The sequence below is a fragment of the Medicago sativa genome, chromosome 3 (genome assembly GCF_051527215.1).
Source record: "Medicago sativa cultivar Bolivia chromosome 3, Bolivia_mono, whole genome shotgun sequence".
Taxonomy (NCBI): domain Eukaryota; kingdom Viridiplantae; phylum Streptophyta; class Magnoliopsida; order Fabales; family Fabaceae; genus Medicago; species Medicago sativa.
In genome coordinates, this window is record NC_140751.1 from 24,161,916 (window position 1) to 24,189,195 (window position 27,280).

Sequence of the window (27,280 nt, forward strand, 5' to 3'; positions counted from 1 at the left end):
CCTCAGTTTCGGGATAAATAGTATTTTTCATGTATTTTAAATGAGTTTAATGGTTCTCTAAACAAAAAAAAAAATTAGTTTAATGGCGTTGGATTGACGGTTCAAAACAACTTTGCACACATAACCAATCAAAACATTCTAAATTGTCACATTTCAATTAATATTTTTAATTTATGTGACAATTTAGAATGTTGTAATTGGTTGTGTGACAATTTGAACCGCAACCCACCACCATTAAACTCATTTTAAATAATTAGTAATTCGTCTTTCTCACGATTCTGAATTAATAATTGTGGCATATTGAAGTATCTTTTGCAACAATATTGTTTTGTTTTGTGTTTTGGCAGTTCCAGTCCCTTTTGTAACTATAAAGGGAGGGGAGGGCTTTAATTTGGAATAAAACCAATCCTCGTAACTATTCCAAGTTTTCCTTTATTGGGTTTTAGCAAAACCAATTAATAATATGTCTCATCAGTCCAGTTCCATTTTCTACTTCCTTCATTGAGTTTTGAGAGTTTGGAGAAAAAGGGAGGGAAGAACTTTAATTTGGAATAAAGGGAGTAACAAATGGAAATAATGAGAGTTTTTCGGGGGGGGGGGGGGGGGGGGGGGGGGGGGGGGGGGGGCTTTAAGGGTTTTGTTTAAAGGGTAGTTTTGGAAAATTTTACAAGATTTATACGAATTCTTCTAATTTAGTCTATGTTAGTATAATATTCTTAAAATTATAAATATATTAATTATAAATATCAATTTATCATTATATAAAAACAATACTCTTTTAAAAAATGTCAAAAAAATTCCCATTTCCCCCAATATTTCTCACTTACTAAAAATACTCCATCTCCACCAAACTCCCAAAAAAGTTGATATTACAATACTCTTCTTATACGTAGATTGGATAGTTATATCTCTCTCTGAATAACATTTCTATCAACCATCACTCTATGTATACTCAGCTTCTCTTTGAGTGACGTTTGAGTACGCATTTAACATTCATATTTAATTGTCATTATAATAGTTTAAGGGTACAATTTGGGGGGGGGGGGGGGGGGCTTTAAGGGTTTTGTTTAAAGGGTAGTTTTGGAAAATTTTACAAGATTTATACGAATTCTTCTAATTTAGTCTATGTTAGTATAATATTCTTAAAATTATAAATATATTAATTATAAATATCAATTTATCATTATATAAAAACAATACTCTTTTAAAAAATGTCAAAAAAATTCCCATTTCCCGCAATATTTCTCACTCACTAAAAATACTCCATCTCCACCAAACTCCCAAAAAAGTTGATATTACAATACTCTTCTTATACTTAGATTGGATAGTTATATCTCTCTCTGAATAACATTTCTATCAACCATCACTCTATGTATACTCAGCTCTTCTTTGAGTGACGTTTGAGTACGCATTTAACATTCATATTTAACTGTCATTATAATAGTTTAAGGGTACAATTTACCAAGTATGCCACTTTTCAGTTACTCTTACTTACTCCCTTTCAATAAAACTAATTAATTTTATCTATTTGGAAAACCCATGTTTGTTTTTTTAAAACACAAATTGTTGTTTGTTATCTGCAAATTTAAACAAATTTTTGTTACATGCATAACATTGTTAAAACTTTCAAGTGTAAAATAGAACAACACTTCTGATGGGAAAAAAAATAAAAGTATATGTATGAAAAAATAATAGAAATTTGTTGAAGAGAGGGGAGTAAATAGCAAATAATTTTTTGATGAGAAACATTGAATTTTATTGCAAAGTGAAAGTGAGTGTAAAAAAATAAAATAAAATTTATAGATTTTTTTGTAGACTAAGAGACAGGTGAGACATTAATTAAGGTGAGAAACCCACATTATATGCTGCCGCCTATTCATAATATATCATATCATACTTACTTTAAAAGCTAATTAGGTCAAGCTATTGCTTAACCCTAATTGCTTTTGTGATTTCCCTCTCAAACATATAATTAGGCGTGTTCTTCAAGCTATGCTACCCTCATTAAATGCTTTTTTCAAATCCTCACACCTAATTTGTTTGGTCAAACCATCACACCTAATTTAATTTAATGTATATACGGCTATATCAACACTACAGACTACAGTAATTATCACTCTGTTTCAAAAAGTAATTATCACTTACTCCCTCCGTGTCAAAATATAAGCAAAATTGACTTTTTAGATTCATTCATTTAATGATGTATGTAGTCCATATTATGAACCACATACATCATTAAATGAATGAACCTAAAAAGTAAATTTTGCTTATATTAAAAAACGGAGGGAGTATTACTTGCAAAGACTCTTTTATAATTTCCGAAAACATTTCCTTTGATGGCTTGATCTACTGCATCACACGGTTTTGGGAAAAGATATTTCTGTTTGGTAACATACATGATTCACACAAATTTCCATCCTCTCTCCACACAAACTTCATTTCTTCTCCTCTTCTTCACCCTCATCGCTTCAACTTTCGGCACCTCACCGGAAACTACTTTGAGAACTGTGACAGTGAACGGTGCCTGAAGAAAATCCCAACTTAACTACAAATCTCAAAATTATCGGCATCTCCATACGGTGGTTTCAATCTGTGGCAACACATTGAATTTTTCTCTCCGGTACTCTATCTAATCTAACAACCTGTTTTTTTAATTAAGAGTAATTCATTTGTTTTATTTTTAGTTGTATTCTATTTTTTAAATTTCAGAATAAAGTTTTTGGGTTTGATTATGTTTCTGTTTCATTTCAGTTAATGTTAAATTGCTTGATTTTTTGTATTTTGCTTTAATGGTTAAAACAATGATGTTGTCGAGAATAACAAAGTTGTAAAAAGAATGGTGGGGTTCCATCTAATCAAGGAAAATTATTAAGCGATTTTGAAACCATGGATAAAGCTATGTATTTGGATAGAAACACTCGAAGAGGGATATAAGATTGCTTGAGTTAAGTTACATTTGAAAATATGGTTTTCAAAATCCATTTCATGATTATTTTGTTTCTTTTTGCTTTCTTTTACATTTTTGAAAGTTCATCATTTTACATTTCATGACCTTTGTTGTGGGGATTGCTGCAGAGGCCCATCGCAATGTTGCTAACTCTGTGATTGTTAAGACTTTTAATTAGTTTGAAGACTTTACAAATCACAATGATTAGGTGAGAACATGATCATAACACTCTCCACCAGTAACCGCTTCTGAGGTAGAGGTTTAGTTTGTTTCCCTGTTTCAGCTCCGAGAGCAAGACCCTGTTTGAATTTTTGCTTTTGCTCTCTTGATTTTTCATTTTTTCTCGGTTCTCTTGATAACTTTAGTTTTCCTATTCGGTGTGTTAAAATTTGTTAGTTGTTATACTTTGTTTTGGTCATCAATGATGAATTTTTCACAGAAATACATATTTGATACTAAATTTGTTTTGGCATGATTTTGCGTGTTACATGGTGGTAATTTCTTTTAAGGGTCATTTCTTGCAAGTAGGAAATTAAACATTTTGCCTCAAATGTAACAGATGTTATGGTGGATGTGAAAGTCGATACAAAATCTATTGTATGTATACGATAATATAGGTACTGCTACTTCTCTTAATCTTTTGATTAGTAATTTTTCAGAATTTCAAACTTCATGAAAATTATATCTGGTTTCTTAAGACTAAATTTAAGGATGAAGTGTTTGTATTTGCTCTGGAAAATATTTCAAGTGCTACCTTACCTTTAATTATCTATATTTGTGGATTTCATAAACGCAGGACTATCCTGGAATTTAATCCATACCATCAATGATGATATAGCTTTTCAAATAAGCTCATTAGTCAATAAAAGGGACGACATTCCCTTAGTTATGTTGAAAATTGTTGTTTGCATATTATCGTTGATAGTTGATTCCCTTGACTATGATAGGTTACTAGCATATAGTTACAAATTGCAAGTTGATAATCAAAATCTATGATATGATTAAATTAAATTTAAAATATGTGAATTCTGTGTGTAATATGTGGTAGACATATTGTCTCTTTGTGGTTAAAGTTACTGGTAATAATTACTAACAGTAACATCGATGAAATGATTTTACTTGGGCAGTAGCTGAGTGAAATATCCATTCAAGACGTGGAGTGTGGCTGCCTGTATTTGACAATTTTTTACCCTTCTAAAACCTATAATATTGACGAGGTTCAGCTTCCTGTGAAGGATCCTTTTCATATGATTAGCATGATATATACAATGTATTAACTTTGGCATTCTTACGACACATCTGATTTTGGTATATTATGTCAGCTGGATCTGCAATATCTTCATCCTCATGGGTTAATGGATTCCAGTATTGGCCTGAATACATCCCCTCAATTGGAGCTTTCCACTGTTGTCAGAAGCAAATATATATATATGGGTCATGAGGTTGGATTCAATACAACCTCTGCTTCATTCTCAAAATTTAATGTTGGGATTACCTTCAATAATTAGATTTCTCTGCAACATTTATTTTGTAAGTGTTTTATTATCATACTTTCCAGGTTCAATATCATAATGCATATTATAAAAGAAAATTGTTAAAAGAAAGTTGATCTTTTTAATGCTCTGGTGCCAACTATTCAAAAGATGATTGAAGAAGGCTCAACTTATGTGGTCTAAAAATTTATGGCCAGATTCAGCGATGCATTATATAGGCTCACACCTCATAACTATAGGTTAACCTTTTTAGTGTTAATTTTGATTTTAAATGATGCAGATGTTATGAAAGTGTCTAATGCATATTATGGCACAAGCTTATTTTGAATGACGATTTACCGGAAGTTAAGGATTATTAAGCAAAGTATGAAGATATGCTTTAGTTTTTTATAAGTGACATGGTGGTTGAGGGTCAAGCTTCATCAACACAAGGTGTGAGTCAAATGTCTGGTACTATCACAATGTCATTTTTGATGAATTATTGAACACAAAAAGAATGAAGACAATATTTGATAGAATCCACTAAGGTAAAATATAATAACCGTAATTCTTTAGTTTCTAGATAATCAGTGATAGGCCTCTACTATAATTCATGTATTGTATCTATCAATTATACTCAACGAATGTTATTTTTTTCAGGAATTCTTTTGTACTGTGGCAGCAAGAATTATTGAGATAGAAACTGATGTAGATTGGTACTATGTTGTATGTACTAAATGTGCCTCCACTCTTACGGTTGTTGAAGGAAAATTAGTTTGCCGAAGATGCAAAATAAAATGCAATGCAATTTCAAGGTCAGATTTATACCTATTATCTTCATACATGATATTATTTTTTTTAAGTAGCTTCATACATGATAATTATTTGAATTATTTATCATACTACTGTATATGTTTAATAATTGATTTTTATTATACTTAGGTTCAAGGTACAAGTCGTTGTGATGAATGAATTTGGATCTACAACTTTCGTGTTATTTGATCAGATTATCCCTGAACATTAAGGTAGAAATGTTTGGGAATATAGCTTTTGATGAGCAAGAAAGGGTAAAGATGAATCTACTTAGCTAAACATAAATAGAGGAACTAAATTAGCAGCTTGAGTAACTTAAACTTGCTTTATTTGCAGTCGAATATAAACGATGCTTACCTAGCATATCTTAATTATTTTTGTGGACAAACAGATGCTTTTCAAAGTCGAGGTTGTTGAAGGTCATTTGATCAACAAATGCAGAAGTTACACTATTAATAAGGCTACCGATGATGTTGATATAATATGACAATTTGTAACCATGCACAAATTAAAGTAGTTATAATTTTGATGTTTTTCTTTTTCCGAAAGTTTATAGTTAACTGAATTATCTATTAATTTATTAACATTGTGTAATGAAGAGGAAGAGCCTGGATATAGCAATGCTTTGACTGAATTGGCGCATGACAATCAATTAGTACCAACATCATCTTCACCTATATATCACTTGATATTCCAAATGTTTAATTTATCTCAAGTAACAGTGATCCTCTTGCATCTATTGTTGAAAACACTTACCCAAATCTATTAGAAAACATGCCTGATATAGCTTATTTCCAAAATAGATCTATATTAGCTCTAAAAAAGTCAATTGTTGACCAAATCAATGATTATTTCTCTTACAATTTATACAGAGTTTATCTCTTACAATTTCTGTTACCAGTTTCATTCGCAATGACTATTAACAAAAGTCGATGACAATCTCTTAAAAATATTAGAAAAAATTTCCGACGTCTGTGTTTTCACATGGTCAGATATATGTTGCCATTTGAAGAGTTACTTCAAGAGATGAGGTGAAGATATTTATCGCTGATGAAAATGACGAATTTACTATGACTTAAAATATCGTGCATAGAGAAGTCTGTCATAATGTACGATAATTAATGTCGGTTTTCGAACTATTTTTTTGTATTACAATATAACTTATTTGTGACCATTTTAGCCGGTAGGACCCGTGCGGAGCACGGGTCGATGGTCTAGTTATTAAAAAAGGAAAAATATATGTACAAAGGGGAACCAAAACCCTAAAAAATAAAGGAAAAATTAAATAAAAAATATAAAGAAAAGCAAAGAAAAATGGCCCTAGTAGAGAAGGTGCTACTCAACTGCCTTTGGGTTCACCTTTGGTATGAGTGTTGTAGGGAATTATGTTTACTCTCTCAGTTTCTTTTTAAGTGTCATTTGAGTACGAATTTAACGTTCATATTTAACTGTCATTTTGATGATTTAAGGGTACAATTTGTCAAGTATACCTCTTTTCAGTTACTCTTACTTACTCCCTTTTAATAAAACTAACATAATGTTATCTGTTTGGAAAACTCAGTTTGTTGTTTTAAAATAAAAATTGTTGTTTATTATATGCAAATTTAAACAGATTTTTGTTAGTGAAGGTGAGAATAACACAAGAAAGGGGAGGTTGAATTGTGTTAGCTTTTTCTTCTTTTTAAACTAAGTCCAGAATTCAGTGTCTGATAAAGTTAAGATTCTGGAACAATGTTCAGAGTCTAATGCAGCGGATAAGTGTAGAGAGAGAGAGAGAGAGAGAGAGAGAGAGAGAGAGAGAGAGAGAGAGAGAAAGCAATTATACAGGTTCCTTCACAATCCGAAAGAAGTCCTGTCCCCCTTGCATGAGTTCACTAAAATCAATATCTGATTACAAATGCTCAATGTAACACCCCGTTTTCCCAACATAAAAATTTCATTTAAAATCAGAGTATTTAATTCATAACGGAATGCCACACACTACTTTAACATCTCAAAACAGATAATAATAATTATCCTTCAAATTCAACATCATGAAAAATCTTAAACTGTTGCAGCGGAAAATAGTTCAACATTTAAAAGTCTTGGCACGCAGGCCTTATTGAAAAAATCTCATAAATTAGTTCATAAAAGAGACACGTAAGGAATAGAAGTAAAAGCAAGCCCACATCCCGTTACGTATCAGAGCACCTAGACACCAACTGAGAGTCCACTCATGAACGCCTCTAATCTTTATTACCTGCACATTACCCACGGTCGAGGCAACATATACGCAGAAGGGGTGAGATTTCATAATCAATACATTAAGCATATAATCCAATAAAATGCATTTAACAACTTAAACATTAATAACATGTCAACAATTAACAATTAGTATGTTTTCATTTCATAACAAATACAATCATCAAATATCATTACTAATTTTCATCACAAATCATAATCAACTTAGCACTCAACTTGACGACACAACTCATCTTTGACCATGCAACTCTATCAACTCAACAACAACTTGACAACACAATTCATCTAGACCATGCAACTCTATCAACTCAACAACAACTTGACAACTTAACATCATGAAACTTCTTGATATGCAATGCATGTGGTACCAATCAACAACAAATGAGCATAATAGGCTCTTCAACGTGTGAGCACAAAGGCTGCCGGGCCTAAAGCCCCCAACTTTAATGAGCACAAAGGCTGCCGGGCCTAAAGCCCCCAACTTTAATGAGCATGCAATGAACTCAAACTTCCAACGACTTCGACGACGACGTGAACAACTCATACGACTCATAATCATGGACAACTTCTTAAATTCCAACAACATAGACCGACTCATGCAACCTCAAGACACTAACAGTCGACAACAGAAAACAGCAGCAACATACAACAATTAACAACGCTTGAATGTGTTAACATTCACATAAAGAATTAATTACATCAATATAAATATCATAAAACATCATTATAGCATTCATGCAGCAACACTTCTAATTTCAGTCACCATAACAGACTTCTGGAGCTTATGAAAGCATCCTAAACAGCTCTCTAACTTACTTCTAAGGTCATCTCAAGACTACACGTGCGAAAGGATCGCATCGGGACAATTTTGGGCAACTAACAGCCTAACCCGCAGTGGCGAGTAACTTCACTCGCAATGGCGAGCAAAGTGTGCATTCTGGGTTCCTACGTATTTACTCGCAGTGGCGAGTTATTCTGCTCGCAGTTGCGAGCTCACAGGTCACTCGCAGTTGCGAGTTGCATTGCTCGCAGTTGCGAGTTCTGGGTCCTAGCTCGCAGATGCGAGTGTTCTTGCTCGCAGATGCGAGCGATGAATGTCAGTACGGCCAGAAACCTAAATATCACAACTTTTCACCTATATTCATGATTCCTTCATCCAAATAGCATCTAATTATCATCTTAAGTCATATCGAAGGTCTGTACACTAATTTTGCATCAATCTAACATCTGTTCTTGATTCATTCATCAAAATTGATCCTAAACCTAATTCTCAATTCTCACCAAAACTTAACCTAATCATCGCTAAATTCATCCTATAGAATTATACCCTTAATAATATTGAAAATTAGTCTCACCCTTACCTGATAATAGCAGAATCGCAGCCCTCCTTGGTTCTTCTCTCTTTCTGACTTTTCTCCCTTTTTCTCCAAAAACGTACGTACTCCTTTTCCTAACTTATGTCTGTCTATTTATCTCCCCTTTTTACTCTTCTCACTACTAATTGCTCATCTCACCACGCAGCCCAATCTTTAATATTTTTATTTTATTTCTCATATCTTATTTTATTTAATAATAAAATAAGTCATAACAACATAACAACTTCACCACAAAAAATACTCCACATTATGCAGTTATAAATCATATAACCCACTCAACTTCATGAATCATAAAATTCGCACATATCAATCATGAAAATCACGTAAATCATATATATAAATATATTTTTAAATAATCGAATAATTAAGACGGGCGTTACAACTCTCCCCAACTTATAGAATTTTCGTCCTCGAAAATTTACCTCAAGCAAACAACTCTGGATAAGACTCCATCATCTTACTCTCTAGCTCCCATGTCAAGCTTTCACCAGTCGTTCCACTCCAAACAACTCTCACTAGAGGTATCTCCTTGCCTCTCAACGTCTTCATCTTGCGATCATCAATCCTCAAGGGTAAGGTCTCCACCGTAAGGTTGTCTCTAACTTGTACATCATCACTCTGGATCACATGGGACGGGTCTGGGACATACTTCCTCAACTGCGACACATGGAACACATCATGCAAATTTGATAAATGCGGTGGTAAGCCAACTCTATAAGCCACCGTGCCAATTCTCTCAGATATCTGATAAGGACCAATAAACTTTGGAGTCAGCTTCTTTGACTTCAATGCACGACCAACACCGGTCGTTGGAGTAACTCTCAAGAACACATGGTCTCCCTCTTGAAACTCAAGGTCTTTCTTACGCTTATCATGGTAACTCTTCTGTCGACTCTGCGACGCTTTCATCTTCTCTTGAATCATTTTCACCTTCTCAGTAGTCTGTTGAACAATTTCTGGTCCTAGAACCACACTTTCACCGGTCTCAAACCAACACAACGGAGTCCTACACCTCCGACCATACAAAGCCTCGAAAGGTGCCATCCCAATACTTGAATGATAGCTGTTATTATAAGTGAACTCTATCAACGGAAGATGACTATCCCAAGTTCCACCTTGCTCAAGTACATAAACTCTCAACAAGTCTTCGAGTGACTGAATTGTTCTTTCCGACTGACCATCTGTTTGAGGATGATAAGCCGAACTCAATCTCAACTTAGAGCCTAAAGCCTCTTGCAAACTCTTCCAAAATCTAGAAGTAAATCTTGGATCTCTATCTGACACGATGCTTGAAGGAACGCCATGCAGTTTCACTATGTCTCGAATATAAATCTCTGCCAACTGAGCCACAGGAAAACTAATATTAATCGGAAGGAAATGTGCCGACTTCGTCAATCTATCAACAATCACCCAAATAGCGTCATTTCCCTTAGGAGTATTCGGCAAACTCGTCACAAAATCCATGGATATACTATCCCATTTCCATTCTGGTACATCTAACGGTGTCATCAATCCAGCAGGTTTCTGATGCTCTACCTTCGACTTCTGACAAATCAGACAAGAGTACACAAATTGTGCCACATCACGTTTCAATCCAGACCACCAAAACAACTTCTTTAAGTCATGATACATCTTTGTAGCTCCGGGATGAATACTTAAGCTACTTCTATGACTCTCTTCAAGAATCATCTTCCTTATCTCGTCATTGTCTGGAATACAAATCCTACCTCGAAACCTCAACACACCCTGATCATCGACCTTAAAGTCACTATCTTCAGTTTGATTACTAGCAACCAACAAGTCCACAAACTTAACATCAGCTTTCTGCGCATCCTTAATATCTTTTAAGAAATCATTATCAATTTTCAGCATTCCTAACTTAACGCTTCGAGACGACATTTCACAAACTAAGCTCATATCTCTAAATTGTTCAAGTAATTCAAATTCCTTCACCATCATAGCAGACATATGTAAACTCTTCCTACTTAAGGCATCCGCAACAACATTAGCTTTACCCGGATGGTAATTCAAACTAAAGTCATAATCCTTCAACAATTCGAGCCACCGCCGCTGTCGCATATTCAATTCTTTCTGATCAAACAAATACTTCAAGCTCTTGTGATCACTAAACACCTCAAATCTCGAACCATACAAGTAATGTCTCCAAATCTTAAGGACAAATACGACTGCAGCTAATTCAAGGTCATGAGTAGGATAATTTCGTTCATGAGTTCTCAACTGTCTTGATGCATAAGCAACAACTTTACCATCTTGCATAAGCACACCGCCTAAGCCCAGTTTGGACGCATCACAATACACCGCAAAAGGTTCATCAGGTTTTGGCAAAATCAAAACTGGAGTCGTCGTCAAACGCTTCTTCAATTCATTAAAACTGTTCTCACAATGAACATCCCACACAAAGGTTTTACTTTTACACGTCAGCTGAGTTAACGGAAGTGCCAACTTAGAAAATCCTTCTATAAATCTTCGATAGTATCCTGCCAAACCCAAAAAGCTTCTAATCTCTGTAACTGACTTAGGAGTCTCCCATTGTGATACTGCTTCAACTTTAGATGGATCGACTGCAATACCACTACCAGAAATAACATGGCCCAGAAAACTTACCTCGTTCAACCAGAATTCACACTTAGACAATTTAGCATACAGCTTCTTCTCCTTCAGCACTTGCAAAACGATTTTCAAATGTTCTGCATGTTCTTCTTCTGTCTTAGAGTAAATCAAAATATCATCGATGAACACCACCACAAAGCGATCCAAAAATGCATGGAAAATGCGATTCATATACTCCATAAACACGCCAGGCGCATTACTCACACCAAAAGGCATCACCTTATATTCATAATGACCATATCGTGTCCTAAAGGCCGTCTTCTGCATGTCTTCATCTTTTACTTTAATCTGATGATAACCCGACCTTAAATCAATCTTGCTGAACACACGTGCACCCACCAGCTGGTCCATCAAATCATCAATTCTAGGAAGTGGATATCTATTCTTTATAGTCACTTTATTCAGTTGTCGATAATCAATGCACAACCTCATACTTCCATCTTTCTTCTTAACCAACAATACCGGCGCTCCCCAAGGTGAAACACTCGGTCTAATGAACTTCTTATCTAGCAAATCCTCCAACTGTTTCTTCAACTCAGCCAACTCAGAAGCTGACATACGGTAAGGTATCATAGACACAGGCTTCGTTCCCGGAACAAGATCAATAGAACATTCAACTTCTCTCTCTGGTGGTACATCAGGAATTTCATCGGTAAAAACTTCAGGAAAATCGCATACCACTTGCAACCTATCAATCACTACTTGATTCTCAATGGACAAGACGCCATCAACGAAAACATCAAGATTCCATCGCGTTCTAACTGCTTCAGCTGCTTAGTAGACAAAAACTTTGCTCCACTTTCTTCTTCGGCAGAAGAAAAATACACCGACTTACTAAAACAATTAATGTGAACATGGTTGTACTCCAACCAGTTCATACTAAGGATTACACAACAAACAACAAACGGGACAACTCAAATACAATATAAAACTGTAATAAGACACAACGCGACTCTACTACTTGGCCGGACGGACCGACCTGCTCTGATACCAATTGTAACACCCCGTTTTCCCAACATAAAAATTTCATTTAAAATCAGAGTATTTAATTCATAACGGAATGCCACACACTACTTTAACATCTCAAAACAGATAATAATAATTATCCTTCAAATTCAACATCATGAAAAATCTTAAACTGTTGCAGCGGAAAATAGTTCAACATTTAAAAGTCTTGGCACGCAGGCCTTATTGAAAAAATCTCATAAATTAGTTCATAAAAGAGACACGTAAGGAATAGAAGTAAAAGCAAGCCCCCATCCCGTTACGTATCAGAGCACCTAGACACCAACTGAGAGTCCACTCATGAATGCCTCTAATCTTTATTACCTGCACATTACCCACGGTCGAGGCAACATATACGCAGAAGGGATGAGATTTCATAATCAATACATTAAGCATATAATCCAATAAAATGCATTTAACAACTTAAACATTAATAACATGTCAACAATTAACAATTAGTATGTTTTCATTTCATAACAAATACAATCATCAAATATCATTACTAATCTTCATCACAAATCATAATCAACTTAGCACTCAACTTGACGACACAACTCATCTTTGACCATGCAACTCTATCAACTCAACAACAACTTGACAACACAATTCATCTAGACCATGCAACTCTATCAACTCAACAACAACTTGGCAACTTAACATCATGAAACTTCTTGATATGCAATGCATGTGGTACCAATCAACAACAAATGAGCATAATAGGCTCTTCAACGTGTGAGCACAAAGGCTGCCGGGCCTAAAGCCCCCAACTTTAATGAGCACAAAGGCTGCCGGGCCTAAAGCCCCCAACTTTAATGAGCACAAAGGCTGCCGGGCCTAAAGCCCCCAACTTTAATGAGCACAAAGGCTGCCGGGCCTAAAGCCCCCAACTTTAATGAGCATACAATGAACTCAAACTTCCAACGACTTCGACGACGACGTGAACAACTCATACGACTCATAATCGTGGACAACTTCTTAAATTCCAACAACATAGACCGACTCATGCAACCTCAAGACACTAACAGTCGACAACAGAAAACAGCAGCAACATACAACAATTAACAACGCTTGAATGTGTTAACATTCACATAAAGAATTAATTACATCAATATAAATATCATAAAACATCATTATAGCATTCATGCAGCAACACTTCTAATTTCAGTCACCATAACAGACTTCTGGAGCTTATGAAAGCATCCTAAACAGCTCTCTAACTTACTTCTAAGGTCATCTCAAGACTACACGTGCGAAAGGATCGCATCGGGACAATTTTGGGCAACTAACAGCCTAACCCGCAGTGGCGAGTAACTTCACTCGCAATGGCGAGCAAAGTGTGCATTCTGGGTTCCTACGTATTTACTCGCAGTGGCGAGTTATTCTGCTCGCAGTTGCGAGCTCACAGGTCACTCGCAGTTGCGAGTTGCATTGCTCGCAGTTGCGAGTTCTGGGTCCTAGCTCGCAGATGCGAGTGTTCTTGCTCGCAGATGCGAGCGATGAATGTCAGTACGGCCAGAAACCTAAAAATCACAACTTTTCACCTATATTCATGATTCCTTCATCCAAATAGCATTTAATTATCATCTTAAGTCATATCTAAGGTCTGTACACTAATTTTGCATCAATCTAACATCTGTTCTTGATTCATTCATCAAAATTGATCCTAAACCTAATTCTCAATTCTCACCAAAACTTAACCTAATCATCGCTAAATTCATCCTATAGAATTATACCCTTAATAATATTGAAAATTAGTCTCACCCTTACCTGATAATAGCAGAATCGCAGCCCTCCTTGGTTCTTCTCTCTTTCTGACTTTTCTCCCTTTTTCTCCAAAAACGTACGTACTCCTTTTCCTAACTTATGTCTGTCTATTTATCTCCCCTTTTTACTCTTCTCACTACTAATTGCTCATCTCACCACGCAGCCCAATCTTTAATATTTTTATCTTATTTCTCATATCTTATTTTATTTAATAATAAAATAAGTCATAACAACATAACAACTTCACCACAAAAAATACTCCACATTATGCAGTTATAAATCATATAACCCACTCAACTTCATGAATAATAAAATTCGCACATATCAATCATGAAAATCACGTAAATCATATATATAAATATATTTTTAAATAATCGAATAATTAAGACGGGCGTTACACTCAAGCACACAAGCAAAAGACTTCAAATACTCAAGCACACAAGCAAGAGATTTCCTATGCTCAAGCACAAAAACAAGAGACTTCTAAACAATCAAATTACATAGAGTAAGTTTGGTTTGAACACTTGATATACTATTGTTATACCCTAATTTTGGACCTAAAAATACTTGTTTAATTCTTCTTTTCTTGCATTATAAGTCATTTGATATGTCTTTGATCAATTACATCTTTCTCTGCATTTTATTTCAATATTATTTGCAAAATTCACGTAAAAGGGTATTTTAGTCATTTCCTGCATTCAATTCATTTTAATCTTTGAAAATTGTTTGAGTCTTTTAAATTGGTTTGTATAAGCCCTTGTTTCAATCTCATGTCAAAATTCATTTCAAAAAATATCAGTTAAGTCATTTTTTAGCCAGTATAGCCCCTAGGGGCATTTTAGTCATTTCCTATGTTAAAATTTCTTTCAACCTTTGAAAATTTGTTTGAGTCCTTTCAAATAGTTTGAATAAGTCTTCATTTCAATCCTATGTCAAAATCCATTTTTTAAATTGCATTTGAAGTCATTTTGAGTCAGTTTTGCCCCTAGGGGCATTTTAGTCTTTTCATGTGTTAAAACCCTGTTTAAATTCTAAAAATTGTCTCTGAGTATTTCAATTCGCTTGTATAAACTCATGCTTTAATCCCTTGTTAAAAAATCGTTTTAAAATTGCATTTGAGTCGTTTTTAGTCGTTTTAGTCCCTAGGGGCATTTTGGTCATTTCACATAATATCTCTGTTTCATTTTAATCTGCTTTGTTGTGTTTAATCGTCTCGCTTTACGTTAATTTTCATTTTTTTACTTTTTCAATTCAATTTTAGTTTAATTTTCATTTTAGTCCTCGTACTTTTGTTATTTGCATTTTAATATCCTTTTTTAATTTGTTAGAGTCCAAGTGCCACGTGTCCAAATGTTATTGGTCCACAAAAGTTTGTTACAAGTCAAGTACACATGGCATTGTCTCATTGGTCCATACATTCCTTTCATCACCTATATAAGTCAAACCTTGGTCAATTTTTCATTCACCAATCATTTTTACAAACTCCAAAAAAAATCACAAACTTTCTCTCATTTTTCCCTCCTTTCTTCTCTCATGTAACAACCTTCTCCTCCACCATAACCACTTCTCTCCACCACTATCACCACCCTAACAACCTACCTTCTCCACCATAACTAACCAAACAACCTTCCTTCTCCACCGTAACTAACCAACCAACCACCCTAACAAACTCCTCTTTCCCTTTAACCACCTCAAACCACCACAACAACAACCTCTAGCCGCCACTTCCCCCACCTCAACCAATTCAATTCTCCACAAAAACAATCGGAATTCAATCATCATCACCGCAAAATCATCGGATCAAAGCAAGCGTCCGTACAAAAATTCCAATTGCATCCGTGAAAGAACAAGAAAGAAATAGGAAAGAGGAACGGTTCACGCAAACTTCCAACAAGCAAACTCAATTGATTCAAACTCAACAAAATCGAGAACAGTGAGCAGCAATTGAATTGGATTCGGACGGCGACGAACAACGCAAGCGGAATTGAAGACGGAGTAGGATAAGAACGCAATTACAAAGTACCGGAACGAATCAGCAAGAATCACAGTAAGGGAGTTCAACACTGAAACGTTGAACAAGGTAAACGCCATGGCCTCATGCTTTTACGTGTCTTTGATTTCGTCTTTGTGTTGCTTGCGAACCTGTTTGCATCGGATTTAGGCCATTCTTGATTTGATCTCGAAAGATATGTTTGATTTCGAATAGAGGAGTGAATTCTGGTTACGAAACCATAGTTTTCGTGTAAGTTGGAATGTTGTGAGGTTCGCCGGAATCTGCACTTCTCGCCGGAGAAGATGAAGATTCCGGCGAGTTCATGAGTGTCCGGCAGTGCCATGCGATTTCCGGTGAGGCTTAAGGAGAGAGGAGAGGGAGCGATTGGTAGAAAGAGGGGGTAGTGATTAAAACGTGATTTTAGGAAGGAAGAGGGAGGAACATCACGTTTCCGTTTTCTTCACCAAAGGAACGTGAAGCTTCCTTCAAATTCTGCTCCTTCAACCCGTTTTTTCCTTAACCCATGCCAATAACCCATGATCCGACCCGTTTTTCCTTAGACTGGGCTTGGGCTTTGGTTTATTTGCAATTTTCATTCTGATGGGATTTTCTTGCTAAATACACACTGCAAATTGATTCTTGCACCCACTGTTTTCCTAAAAATCATTTAAAAAATTCCCAAAAGATTTTGTTCAATATTTTCTTGTTGTTTTCATTAAATTTTGATATGCCTTACATATTAATCTTGATGAAAATACACGAAAATAATTCTTTGTTAATTCATTTCTTTTTTCATTTTTTTGTTGAAAAACTTTGTTAAAAACTTGTAAAAATTTGGGTGAGCTTTATTGCGATAATCTTGATCAATTTAGGGTTGTTTCTTGTGCATTTTGAAGGCTGGAAATTGATGGAGGAATACATGTGGAATTGTGTGTGTTTGTGTTGTTTTTTTTGTCATATTTTGTGAAGCTTTTTGCACGTTTTAATTCCAATATCTTGGCTCATGATAATTGATACTTGATGGGTGATCTTAGGGTGTTATTTGTTGCATAATATGTAGTGTTTGGTGCTGTTTTGAATGGGTGATAATTGATTGCTTAGTTAGCAAGTTATTTGTCATTTTAATATGTGAATTGATGCAAAAATAGACCTAGTTTCACATCATGATTCCTTAGCTTATGATTTTCTTGTAACTCTCACATTAGGGCTGACCCCAAAACTCTTTGAAAAAATGTTACAATGTGAGGGTTATGGGTCTTTGGTTTGCTTGGAATTTTGGTATCTTGTTAGATGTATTTTGTCATCTTTTCCTTGCCATTTTATCATATTATCATGCCTTATTTCTTTGTCAATCTTTTCTACTATCACATGCCTATTATTACTAACCATTTGTTCACTTGTTGCATACACCATGAGCATTCCATATTCTCATCCTATATTCTCCTTTATCTTCTTGCAATTTAATTTGTACCAAAAATTAGAATGTAATAATTAGGAGTTCTTGTAATATTTTACTTTTATGCCACTTTTAATTTCTTGGCAAAGAGGCCATAGAATGTATCTAGGGTATGATGTAAAGGACAATGGACTCTAATGATGTACACCGACACAAGCACCGACACATGCACACACATCACTATATAGCTAGAATATGCATGTTTAGATGTATGCTTAGGATTGTATGTTTAGATGAATGCCTAGGACTTATACTTAGAAAAAACCAATTTTCCAAACAAATGTGAACAACTTCACTCAAACATTTTTCATAATAAACCTTGGGGTCCAAAACCCCATTGAATTTTCCTTTCTTTTTCTTAATCAAATTTCAATGAAAAATAATCAAACTTTGACTTCTTTTGCAAATAACTAATCAAACCCCACTCTTTCCTAAATCTCATGCCCTTGAGGCCTCTTTCTATTCTTCAAAATCCATTTTCAAACTTAAAATCAACCAACAAAAACAAAAACATTTTTTGAGAGAGAACTACGGTGGATTTGATCCCTTAATCGGGTACGTAGGCAAGGAATCAAAATTCCTTCAATTCAACTAAAATAAAAATCCAAAAACATTCTTCTCCCTCCAATTCTTCATTTAGTAACTTTTAGGTGTAAATAACATTTCTAAAATAGCATTTAAAAATAAAGCGCGCGCGTAGAAATTAAAGACGGTTCCTATAGGTTACTATAGTCGTTATGGGTGCCTAACACCTTCCCGTAGCGAAAACAACTCCCGGACCTCGATTCTCAAGGGTTTTGCTTACTTTTTCCCTTCCCAAGAAAAAATAAGATATCACCGGTTTAAAAGGTTCAAACGTAATCAATGTTTGACACCCGAAAACCAAGATAAAACAGCTGGCGACTTCACTGGGGACGTTCGAGAGTTACACCTAGTCTTTATTTCCACGCTTACGCTTGTATTTTTACTTGTTTTTTTACTTGCTTTCCTATTTGAATAAATGTTTAATTTCTTGCAAACGTGTGGGGTGAGAATATCAAAAGTCCTGCACCCGGGCTGAGTGAACTTAGGATTTAGGAGGGATATAATCGACAATTCATTCCGGGGGTTGCCTCGTGTTTTGGATTATGCGATCAATCTCACATAGCTGAGGCATTTTGGGAGTGATGTTGTCGGCGCGGGTTGTCGCGTTTAGGCACTTTACTTCTAATTGTTCTATGACGCTATGAACCGTAGATAACCAAACCCATCCATGGCCATTTTCTAGGACGTAGTGCGGAGGCTAAATCGAGTGTCGTCTCGAGTTTTAGTCGTCACGCGATACTACACTCAAGTTAGACCTTCCACGTATAATCATGGAGCGAGAGTTGTCTCGTGGCACCATGAGATACGTCGGAGAGGTTGCAACTTGGGAACATTTTTAGAACCCGGTTACTATTATCCTAAAACCATAGTTTCACCGGACACCGTGTCCACCCATGACCCCTCGACTTTGAACTTCAAACCCACCATGTTTTCTCCGAACTTGAACATAATCATGCATTCATGCATACATGCATACATGCATAAACTTTTTGTCATGCATTGTTATCGAAGGGCTTAGACAAGTTGAATTTGTAAACATTGTAGGCATGAAGATGACTAAATCCTACAAGTTCAAGGAAGTGGATTTGGCTAGTTTGAGAGATTTGGCACTCAAGATTGAGGATCCGACTGGTTTCCGACGTCGCTACGGGGCTTTACTTCCTATTCTCCATACTAATGTGGATGAGAAGCTTGTGCACACTCTAGTGCAATTCTATGATCCGGGGTATCGGTGCTTCACTTTCCCAGACTTTCAGTTGGTGCCTACTCTAGAGGCTTATTCTTCCTTGATGGGTTTATCTATTGCTAAGGGGATACCTTTCTCAGGACCTGAAAATCCTCTTCCTCCATTGGTTATTGCTAAAGATCTCTATCTCAAGACCACCGATGTCTCCAAGAATCTTGTCACTAAGGCACGCATCCGAGGGTTCACTTCAGAGTATCTTCTTGGGAAAGCCAACCTCAATACCACTTGTCAGGACACTCTTGAGGCTATTCTTGCACTTCTCATCTATGGGCTTATTCTCTTTCCGAATCTTGATGGCTTCGTGGACATGAATGCTATTATGATCTTCCACTCCAAGAATCCGGTTCCTACTTTGCTAGCTGACACATACCATGCTATTCACGATCGTTCTAACAAAGGTCGTGGATACATTCTTTGTTGTGTGCCTCTCCTCTATAGGTGGTTTATTTCGCACCTTCCGCAGTCTTTCCACGACAATCCGAGGAATTGGTCTATTTCACAGAGGATTATGGCTCTCACTCCTAATGAAGTGGTTTGGCTTACTCCCGCTTCTAGGGTCAAAGAAATCATCTTTGGTGGTGGAAAGTTTCTTAATGTACCTCTTCTTGGTACCCGGGGTGGAATCAACTATAACCCGGAGCTTGCTTTGCGACAATTTGGTTTCCCGATGAAAGATAAACCCATCAATCTTGCTACAGCTCCTTACTTCTTTCATTACTCCAATGCTCCCACCGGAATTAGAGAAGATTTCATGCAAGCTTGGACCAAGCTTCGGAAGAAAGAGGTAAAACATATGGGTGTGAGGTCCGGTATCGCTCATGAGGCCTATACACAGTGGGTGATAAACCGAGCTGAGGAGGCTGGTACGCCTTACCCCTCTATGAGATACGTGTCTGCAACTATTCCTACCATGCCTTTGCCTCTACTCCCACCTACCCAGGAGATGTATCAGGAGCATCTAGCTATGGAGAGTCGGGAGAAGCATCAGTGGAGGGCTAGATACTATGAGGCTGAGAACTTGATCATGACTTTGGATGGAAAGGATGAGCAGCAGACTCATGAGGTCTTGACACTGAAGAAAGAGTTAGCTAAGGCTAAGAGAGAGATTGAGGAGAAAGATAGATTGCTTATGAGAGACTCCAAGAGAGCTAGGGGTGCCCGTGACTTCTATGCACGATACTGCGACTATGAGTCTGAGTCCGAGGACGACGCTTCCACTTCCTATGCTTGAGGATTTCTTTTCCTGTTGTTATTTCCATTTGTTTATGTTGGAATTGTCTTGTAAAACTATATGTTGGTTGTTTGTTTCCCGCTTATGTTAATTGTTGTTTAGTAATGTTTACAAGTTTATAATTTGTCTAAAACCCTTCGATAACATAAAAAGAGTCTTTTTGCATCTGCATTAACACATTTCATGCATCATATGCATTCATTGGTCACAAAAAACTTCTCTCGTGCTCATTGCCTCCTGGTTTTGTCCGCCGCAGTCTGAAAAGTGGCTCGTGTTCGCAAAGTCTACCAACCAGATAGAACTCATCAGACAAGATTTCACAAGAGAAGGATGATGGCTAATTTTGAAGAAGAGAATGCTCAGCTCCGTGCCGAATTGGCTGCTATGAAAGAAGACTTGGCTAAGGCTCATGACGCCATGTCCGCTATGATGGCTTCACAAGAACAACCAGCCACTTCTATTCCAGTTACTGCTGAGGTGATTCCCTCTATCCCACTGTCTACTGTGGCTACTGATGCTCGGTTTGTTATGCCCAACGGCCGTCCTTATGGACTCCCACCTTTCTATTCTCCTAATACTGCTGCTGGTATCTCTGGTTTTGCTGGTCAGGGACAGATTCCTGTGTCTACTACTATGCCTCAGGTGACTACTGTTGTTACCGACCCTATTGTACACACTGTGCAACAGGTGATTGATGTTGATACTCCGCGTGGACAAGATCCCGCAATGGAAGCTATGAAGAGACAGTTAAGGGAGTTGGCTGGAGAACTCCGTGAGGTCAAGGCTAGCCGAGGAAACAATGGTGCTCCTGCTAAAGCTCGTGCTCTATGCTTGGTATCCCGATTTGAGGTTCCTAAGAAATTCAAAGAGCCAGAGTTTGACAAATACAATGGGACTTCTTGTCCACACAACCATGTCATCCGGTATGTCCGAAAAATGGCTAACTATGCCGACAATGATGCACTGATGATCCACTGCTTTCAGAGTAGCTTGACAGATGATGCAGCAGATTGGTACACTAGTCTGAGCAAAGACAACATTCATACCTTTGAGGAACTCGCTGCTGCTTTCGAAGGTCAATATGAGTTCAACACCCGTCTGAGGCCAAACAGGGACTCTCTTAAAGCCCTATCTCAGAAATCAGATGAAACATTCCGTGAATACGCTCAAAGGTGGAGAGGGGCAGCCGCCCGTGTTTCTCCTCGACTTGACGAAGAAGAGTTGACACAGACATTCCTGAAGACTCTGAAGAAGGAATATAAGGAGAGAATGATAGTCTCTGCTCCTAACAACTTCTCTGATATGGTTACAATGGGAACTCGCCTAGAGGAGGCTGTCCGAGATGGTATTATTGTCCTTGAGAAGGGTGAATCTTCAACCAGTGCACCAAAGAAGTACGGTAATGGTCATCACAAGAGAAAAGAATCTGATGTAGGGATGGTGTCTGGTAACCCGTCTGCAGCAGCCATGCAACTACCTTTGCCCTATCAATACATGCAATACTCTCAACATCCTTTCTTCCCGCCATTCTACCAACAATATCCTCTGCCACCGGGTCAACCACCAATGCCCGTCAATGCTATCCCTCAGCAAACACAACAACAGCCTCCTGCTCAACAGCAACGACAGCAACAACAGGGTCCCCGACCCAAGCCTTCTTTTCCAACAATACCAATGCGGTATGGTGAGCTGCTCCCAACTCTACTGGCCAAGGGGCACTGCGTCACTAGACCAGGCAAGCCTCCGCCTAATCCATTGCCTCCCAGGTTCCGTCAAGACTTAACATGTGAATTTCATCAGGGTGCTCAAGGCCACGATGTTGAGGGTTGCCTTGCTCTGAAATATATTGTGAAAGATCTAATAGAGAAGGGACTGTTGACTTTCGAGAATAGTGCTCCTCATGTTCTTGACAATCCGCTCCCAAACCATGCTGCTGTTAATATGATTGAGGCTTTTGAAAGGGTCCCTGTTCCTCAAGAGGATCTCGTGTTGGATGTCCGCAATGTTGTTACTCCCTTGGTACCGCTACATGTCAAGCTCTGCCAGGCTTCTCTATTCAAACATGATCACGCTGCTTGTTCAGAATGTCTTCAGAATCCTATGGGCTGTTGTGTGGTGCAAAATGATATCCAGAGTCTGATGGATGACAAGCACTTGATTGCTAGTGATGTATGTGTGATTGGCTTGACTGCTGAGGGTGCAGAGCCCCGGAGGGCTGGTGCTAGCATGACTTCACTAAAAGATGCCCAGAAGGCTGTTCAAGAAGGGCAAGCTGCTGGCTGGGGCAAGGTGATTCAGATCTTGGAAAACAAGCGTAAAGAGGGCCTTGGATTCTCCCCAACCTCTGGTGTTTCAACAGGAACTTTCTACAGTGCTGGGTTTATTAATGCTATTGCTGAAGATGCTGCTGAAAGTAGTTACGTGCCTACATTTGTTATACCAGGAGGCACTGTGAGAAATTGGGAGGCCATTGATGTTCCTTTAGTCATGCATGCTTCCATGTAATGTGTTTTGTTGCTCATGTTTCTTGTTTTCAAAATAACAATCCTTTCGCTCTGCCCAAGGCGAAAGTGATATCTTTGTAAGGGCGTGTTTGTTTCGGCATTGCCGTTAATCAATAAAAAGTTGTCGTCTTTCCCACGACTCTTTGTTTTTTACTTTTTAGTGCCTTTTTCTTGGAAATAATGGTAATGCCAGAAAAAACCAAAACATCTGTATTTTTCTTATTAATTTCAAAAATCTGCATAAAAAACATCTTTCTAAAATCATCCCAATCATATTATGCAGATTGAACCATAATAAACCCGTTGAACACAGTGACCCTATGGTTCCTCCAAATTTTGAATTCCCTATATATGAAGCTGAAGATGAGGATGATGATTATGAAGAGATACCGTATGAGATCACTCGACTGCTTGAGCAAGAAAGAAGAGCCATTCAGCCTCACCAGGAAGAGATTGAACTCATCAACCTGGGTACTGAAGAAGACAAGCGAGAGATCAAGATCGGTGCTGCACTTGAGCCAGAAGTGAAAAAGAAGATCACTCAGCTTCTTCATGATTATCCAGATGTCTTTGCATGGTCCTATGAAGATATGCTGGGTCTAGATCCCAAGATTGTGGAACATCGGATACCGACAAGACCTGAATGTCCTCCTGTCAAACAGAAATTGAGAAGGTCTCGTCCAGACATGGCTCTTAAGATCAAGGCTGAAGTACAAAAGCAGATTGATGCGGGTTTCCTCATGACGGCTGAATATCCTGAGTGGATTGCCAACATCGTACCAGTGCCAAAGAAAGATGGGAAAGTTCGAATGTGTGTTGATTACAGAGATCTGAACAAAGCCAGTCCAAAAGATAACTTCCCATTGCCTCATATTGATGTGCTTGTTGACAGTACTGCTCAATCCAAAGTGTTCTCTTTCATGGATGGTTTCTCTGGTTATAATCAGATACGAATGTCACCTGAAGATAGAGAAAAGACGTCCTTCATCACTCCGTGGGGAACGTTCTGTTATAAAGTGATGTCGTTTGGCTTGATAAATGCTGGTGCTACCTATCAAAGGGGTATGACAACTCTGTTTCATGATATGATTCACAAAGAGATTGAAGTATATGTTGATGACATGATTGTGAAGTCAAGTGATGAAGAGCAGCATGTTGTGTATTTGAAAAAGATGTTCGAAAAATTGAGAAAGTACAAGCTGCGGTTGAATCCTAACAAGTGCACATTTGGTGTAAGATCTGGAAAGTTGCTAGGCTTCATTGTCAGCCAGAGAGGCATTGAAGTTGACCCTGACAAAGTCCGAGCCATCAGAGAGATGCCGACCCCTCAAACTGAGAAGCAAGTCAGAGGTTTCCTCGGACGTCTGAATTATATTTCAAGATTCATATCTCACATGACTACTACTTGTGGTCCAATTTTCAAATTGCTTAGAAAGAATCAGCCTGTTGTATGGAATGATGAATGTCAGGAAGCTTTTGATAGCATCAAAGAATACCTGTTAGAGCCACCTATCCTTGTCCCACCAGTGGAAGGAAGGCCCTTGATTATGTATCTGTCAGTGTTAGACGATTCAGTGGGTTGTGTTCTCGGTCAACAAGACGAGACCGGTAAGAAAGAGCATGCCATCTACTATCTGAGCAAGAAGTTCACCGACTGCGAGACTCGGTATACAATGCTTGAAAAGACTTGTTGTGCTTTAGCTTGGGCTGCCAAACGCCTGCGTCATTATATGGTGAATCATACAACTTGGTTGATATCCCGAATGGATCCAATCAAGTACATCTTTGAGAAGCCTGCTGTTACTGGAAAGATTGCGCGTTGGCAAATGTTGTTGTCTGAATATGGTATTGTGTACAAGGCTCAGAAAGCAATCAAAGGAAGTGTCCTTGCTGAGCATCTTGCTTGTCAACCTCTTGATGATTACCAGCCAATTAAGTTTGATTTCCCTGATGAAGAGATTATGTATCTGAAAGCCAAAGACTTTGAAGAGCCATTGATCAATGAAGGGCCGGACCCCAACAGCAAATGGGGATTGGTATTTGATGGTGCTGTTAATGCTTATGGTAAAGGAATTGGAGCCATCATTGTAACTCCGCAGGGGCACCACATTCCTTTCACCGCTCGAATAACTTTTGAATGCACAAACAACATAGCTGAATATGAAGCGTGCATCTTGGGCATTGAAGAAGCCCTTGACCTGAGAATCAAACACCTTGACATCTATGGAGATTCTGCACTTGTTATTAATCAGATAAAAGGTGAATGGGAGACTCATCATGAGAAGCTGATCCCATACCGTGACTATGCAAGACGTCTATTGACATATTTTACCAAGGTTGAGCTGCACCATATCCCTCGGGATGAAAATCAGATGGCTGATGCTCTTGCTACTTTGTCTTCCATGTTTCGTGTCAATCACTGGAATGACGTGCCCGTAATCAAAGTGCAACGTCTCGATAGGCCCGCTCATGTGTTTACTATTGAAAATATGCCAGATCAGGCTGATGAAGATGTGAATGATAAAAAGCCTTGGTATTACAACATCAAACAATTCTTGCAGAATCGTGAATATCCACCTGGTGCTTCCAACAGAGATAAAAAGACCTTGAGACGATGGGCTAGTAGATTCCTTCTGGACGGAGAAATCCTATACAAGAGGAATTACGACATGGTCTTGTTGAGATGTGTTGATAAACAAAAAGCCGAGAAATTGATGCATGATGTACATGATGGTACTTTTGGGACCCATGCTTCGGGCCACACCATGTCAAGAAAACTGTTAAGAGCCGGCTATTACTGGATAACTATGGAGCGTGACTGCCACAAACATGCCAAAAGATGCCACAAGTGTCAAATTTATGCTGACAAGATTCATGTGCCTCCACATGCTCTCAATGTTATATCTTCCCCATGGCCCTTCTCTATGTGGGGCATTGACATGATCGGAAGAATTGAACCAAAAGCTTCCAATGGACATCGTTTCATTCTAGTGGCGATTGACTACTTCACCAAGTGGGTTGAAGCTGCTTCCTATGCAAATGTGACCAAGCAAGTGGTTGTCAAGTTTATCAAGAATAACATCATCTGTCGATATGGTGTTCCCAACAAAATCATCACTGACAATGGTTCCAATCTGAACAATAGCATGATGCAAGCTTTGTGTGAAGAATTCAAAATTGAACATCACAACTCTTCTCCTTATAGACCTCAGATGAATGGTGCAGTTGAGGCCGCTAACAAGAACATCAAGAAGATTGTTCAGAAGATGGTCACTACTTACAAAGACTGGCATGAAATGCTACCTTTTGCCTTGCATGGTTACCGTACTACAGTGCGCAGTTCAACCGGGGCAACTCCTTTCTCTCTTGTATATGGTATGGAAGCAGTTCTCCCTTTGGAAGTGGAGATTCCATCTCTTCGAGTAATCATGGAAGCCAAATTAACTGAGGCTGAATGGTGTCAAAGTCGGTACGATCAATTGAATCTGATTGAAGAGAAACGTATGAATGCTATGGCTCATGGACAGTTGTATCAAGTGCGAATGAAGAATGCTTTTGACAAGAAAGTCCGACCTCGAGAATTCAAGGAAGGCGAACTTGTATTGAAAAGAAGGATAAGTCAGCAACCCGACCCAAGGGGCAAGTGGACACCCAACTATGAAGGTCCTTATGTTGTCAAGAAGGCTTTCTCTGGTGGTGCTTTGATTCTTACACACATGGATGGTGTTGAGCTACCAAATCCTGTCAATGCCGATATAGTCAAGAAATACTTTGTCTAGAAAGAAAAGAACAGCGTGGTAGGTCGAAAACCCGAAAGGGCGGCCTAGGCAAAAATGCGCTTCCCGGTGGATCGAAAACCCGAAAGGGCGATCCAGGCAAAAGTTAGGGACAAAAAAAAATGAATATGAAAGAGCTCGCTGAGATTGTACGCAACTCAGGCAAGAATGAGCGCCTCGATGAGCCGAAAACCCGAAAGGGCGGTTCATGCAAAAATGAGGTTGACAATAGAAGACAAG

General features: G+C 37.9%; 1 protein-coding gene and 1 long non-coding RNA gene across 2 annotated transcripts; both read left to right on the forward strand.

Annotated features, from left to right (window-relative positions):
- Positions 1 to 2,338: 2,338 nt before the first annotated feature.
- On the forward strand, positions 2,339 to 5,780 carry LOC146936543 (uncharacterized). Its single transcript, XR_015030648.1, has 6 exons — positions 2,339 to 2,620; positions 4,270 to 4,477; positions 4,721 to 4,967; positions 5,080 to 5,234; positions 5,362 to 5,486; positions 5,569 to 5,780. It is a non-coding gene; the product is annotated as an uncharacterized LOC146936543 (long non-coding RNA).
- Positions 5,781 to 18,951: 13,171 nt separating this feature from the next.
- On the forward strand, positions 18,952 to 20,760 carry LOC146936544 (uncharacterized). The gene has a single exon (XM_085751309.1). It carries the CDS (start codon positions 19,252 to 19,254, stop codon positions 20,758 to 20,760), a length of 1,509 nt encoding a protein of 502 aa, XP_085607435.1. The 5' UTR covers positions 18,952 to 19,251.
- Positions 20,761 to 27,280: the final 6,520 nt, after the last annotated feature.

What these genes read in the sequence shown, in the direction of transcription:
- LOC146936544 (XM_085751309.1), top strand. Translation starts at nt 19,252, where the DNA reads ATGCATACATGCATAAACTTTTTGTCATGCATTGTTATCGAAGGGCTT.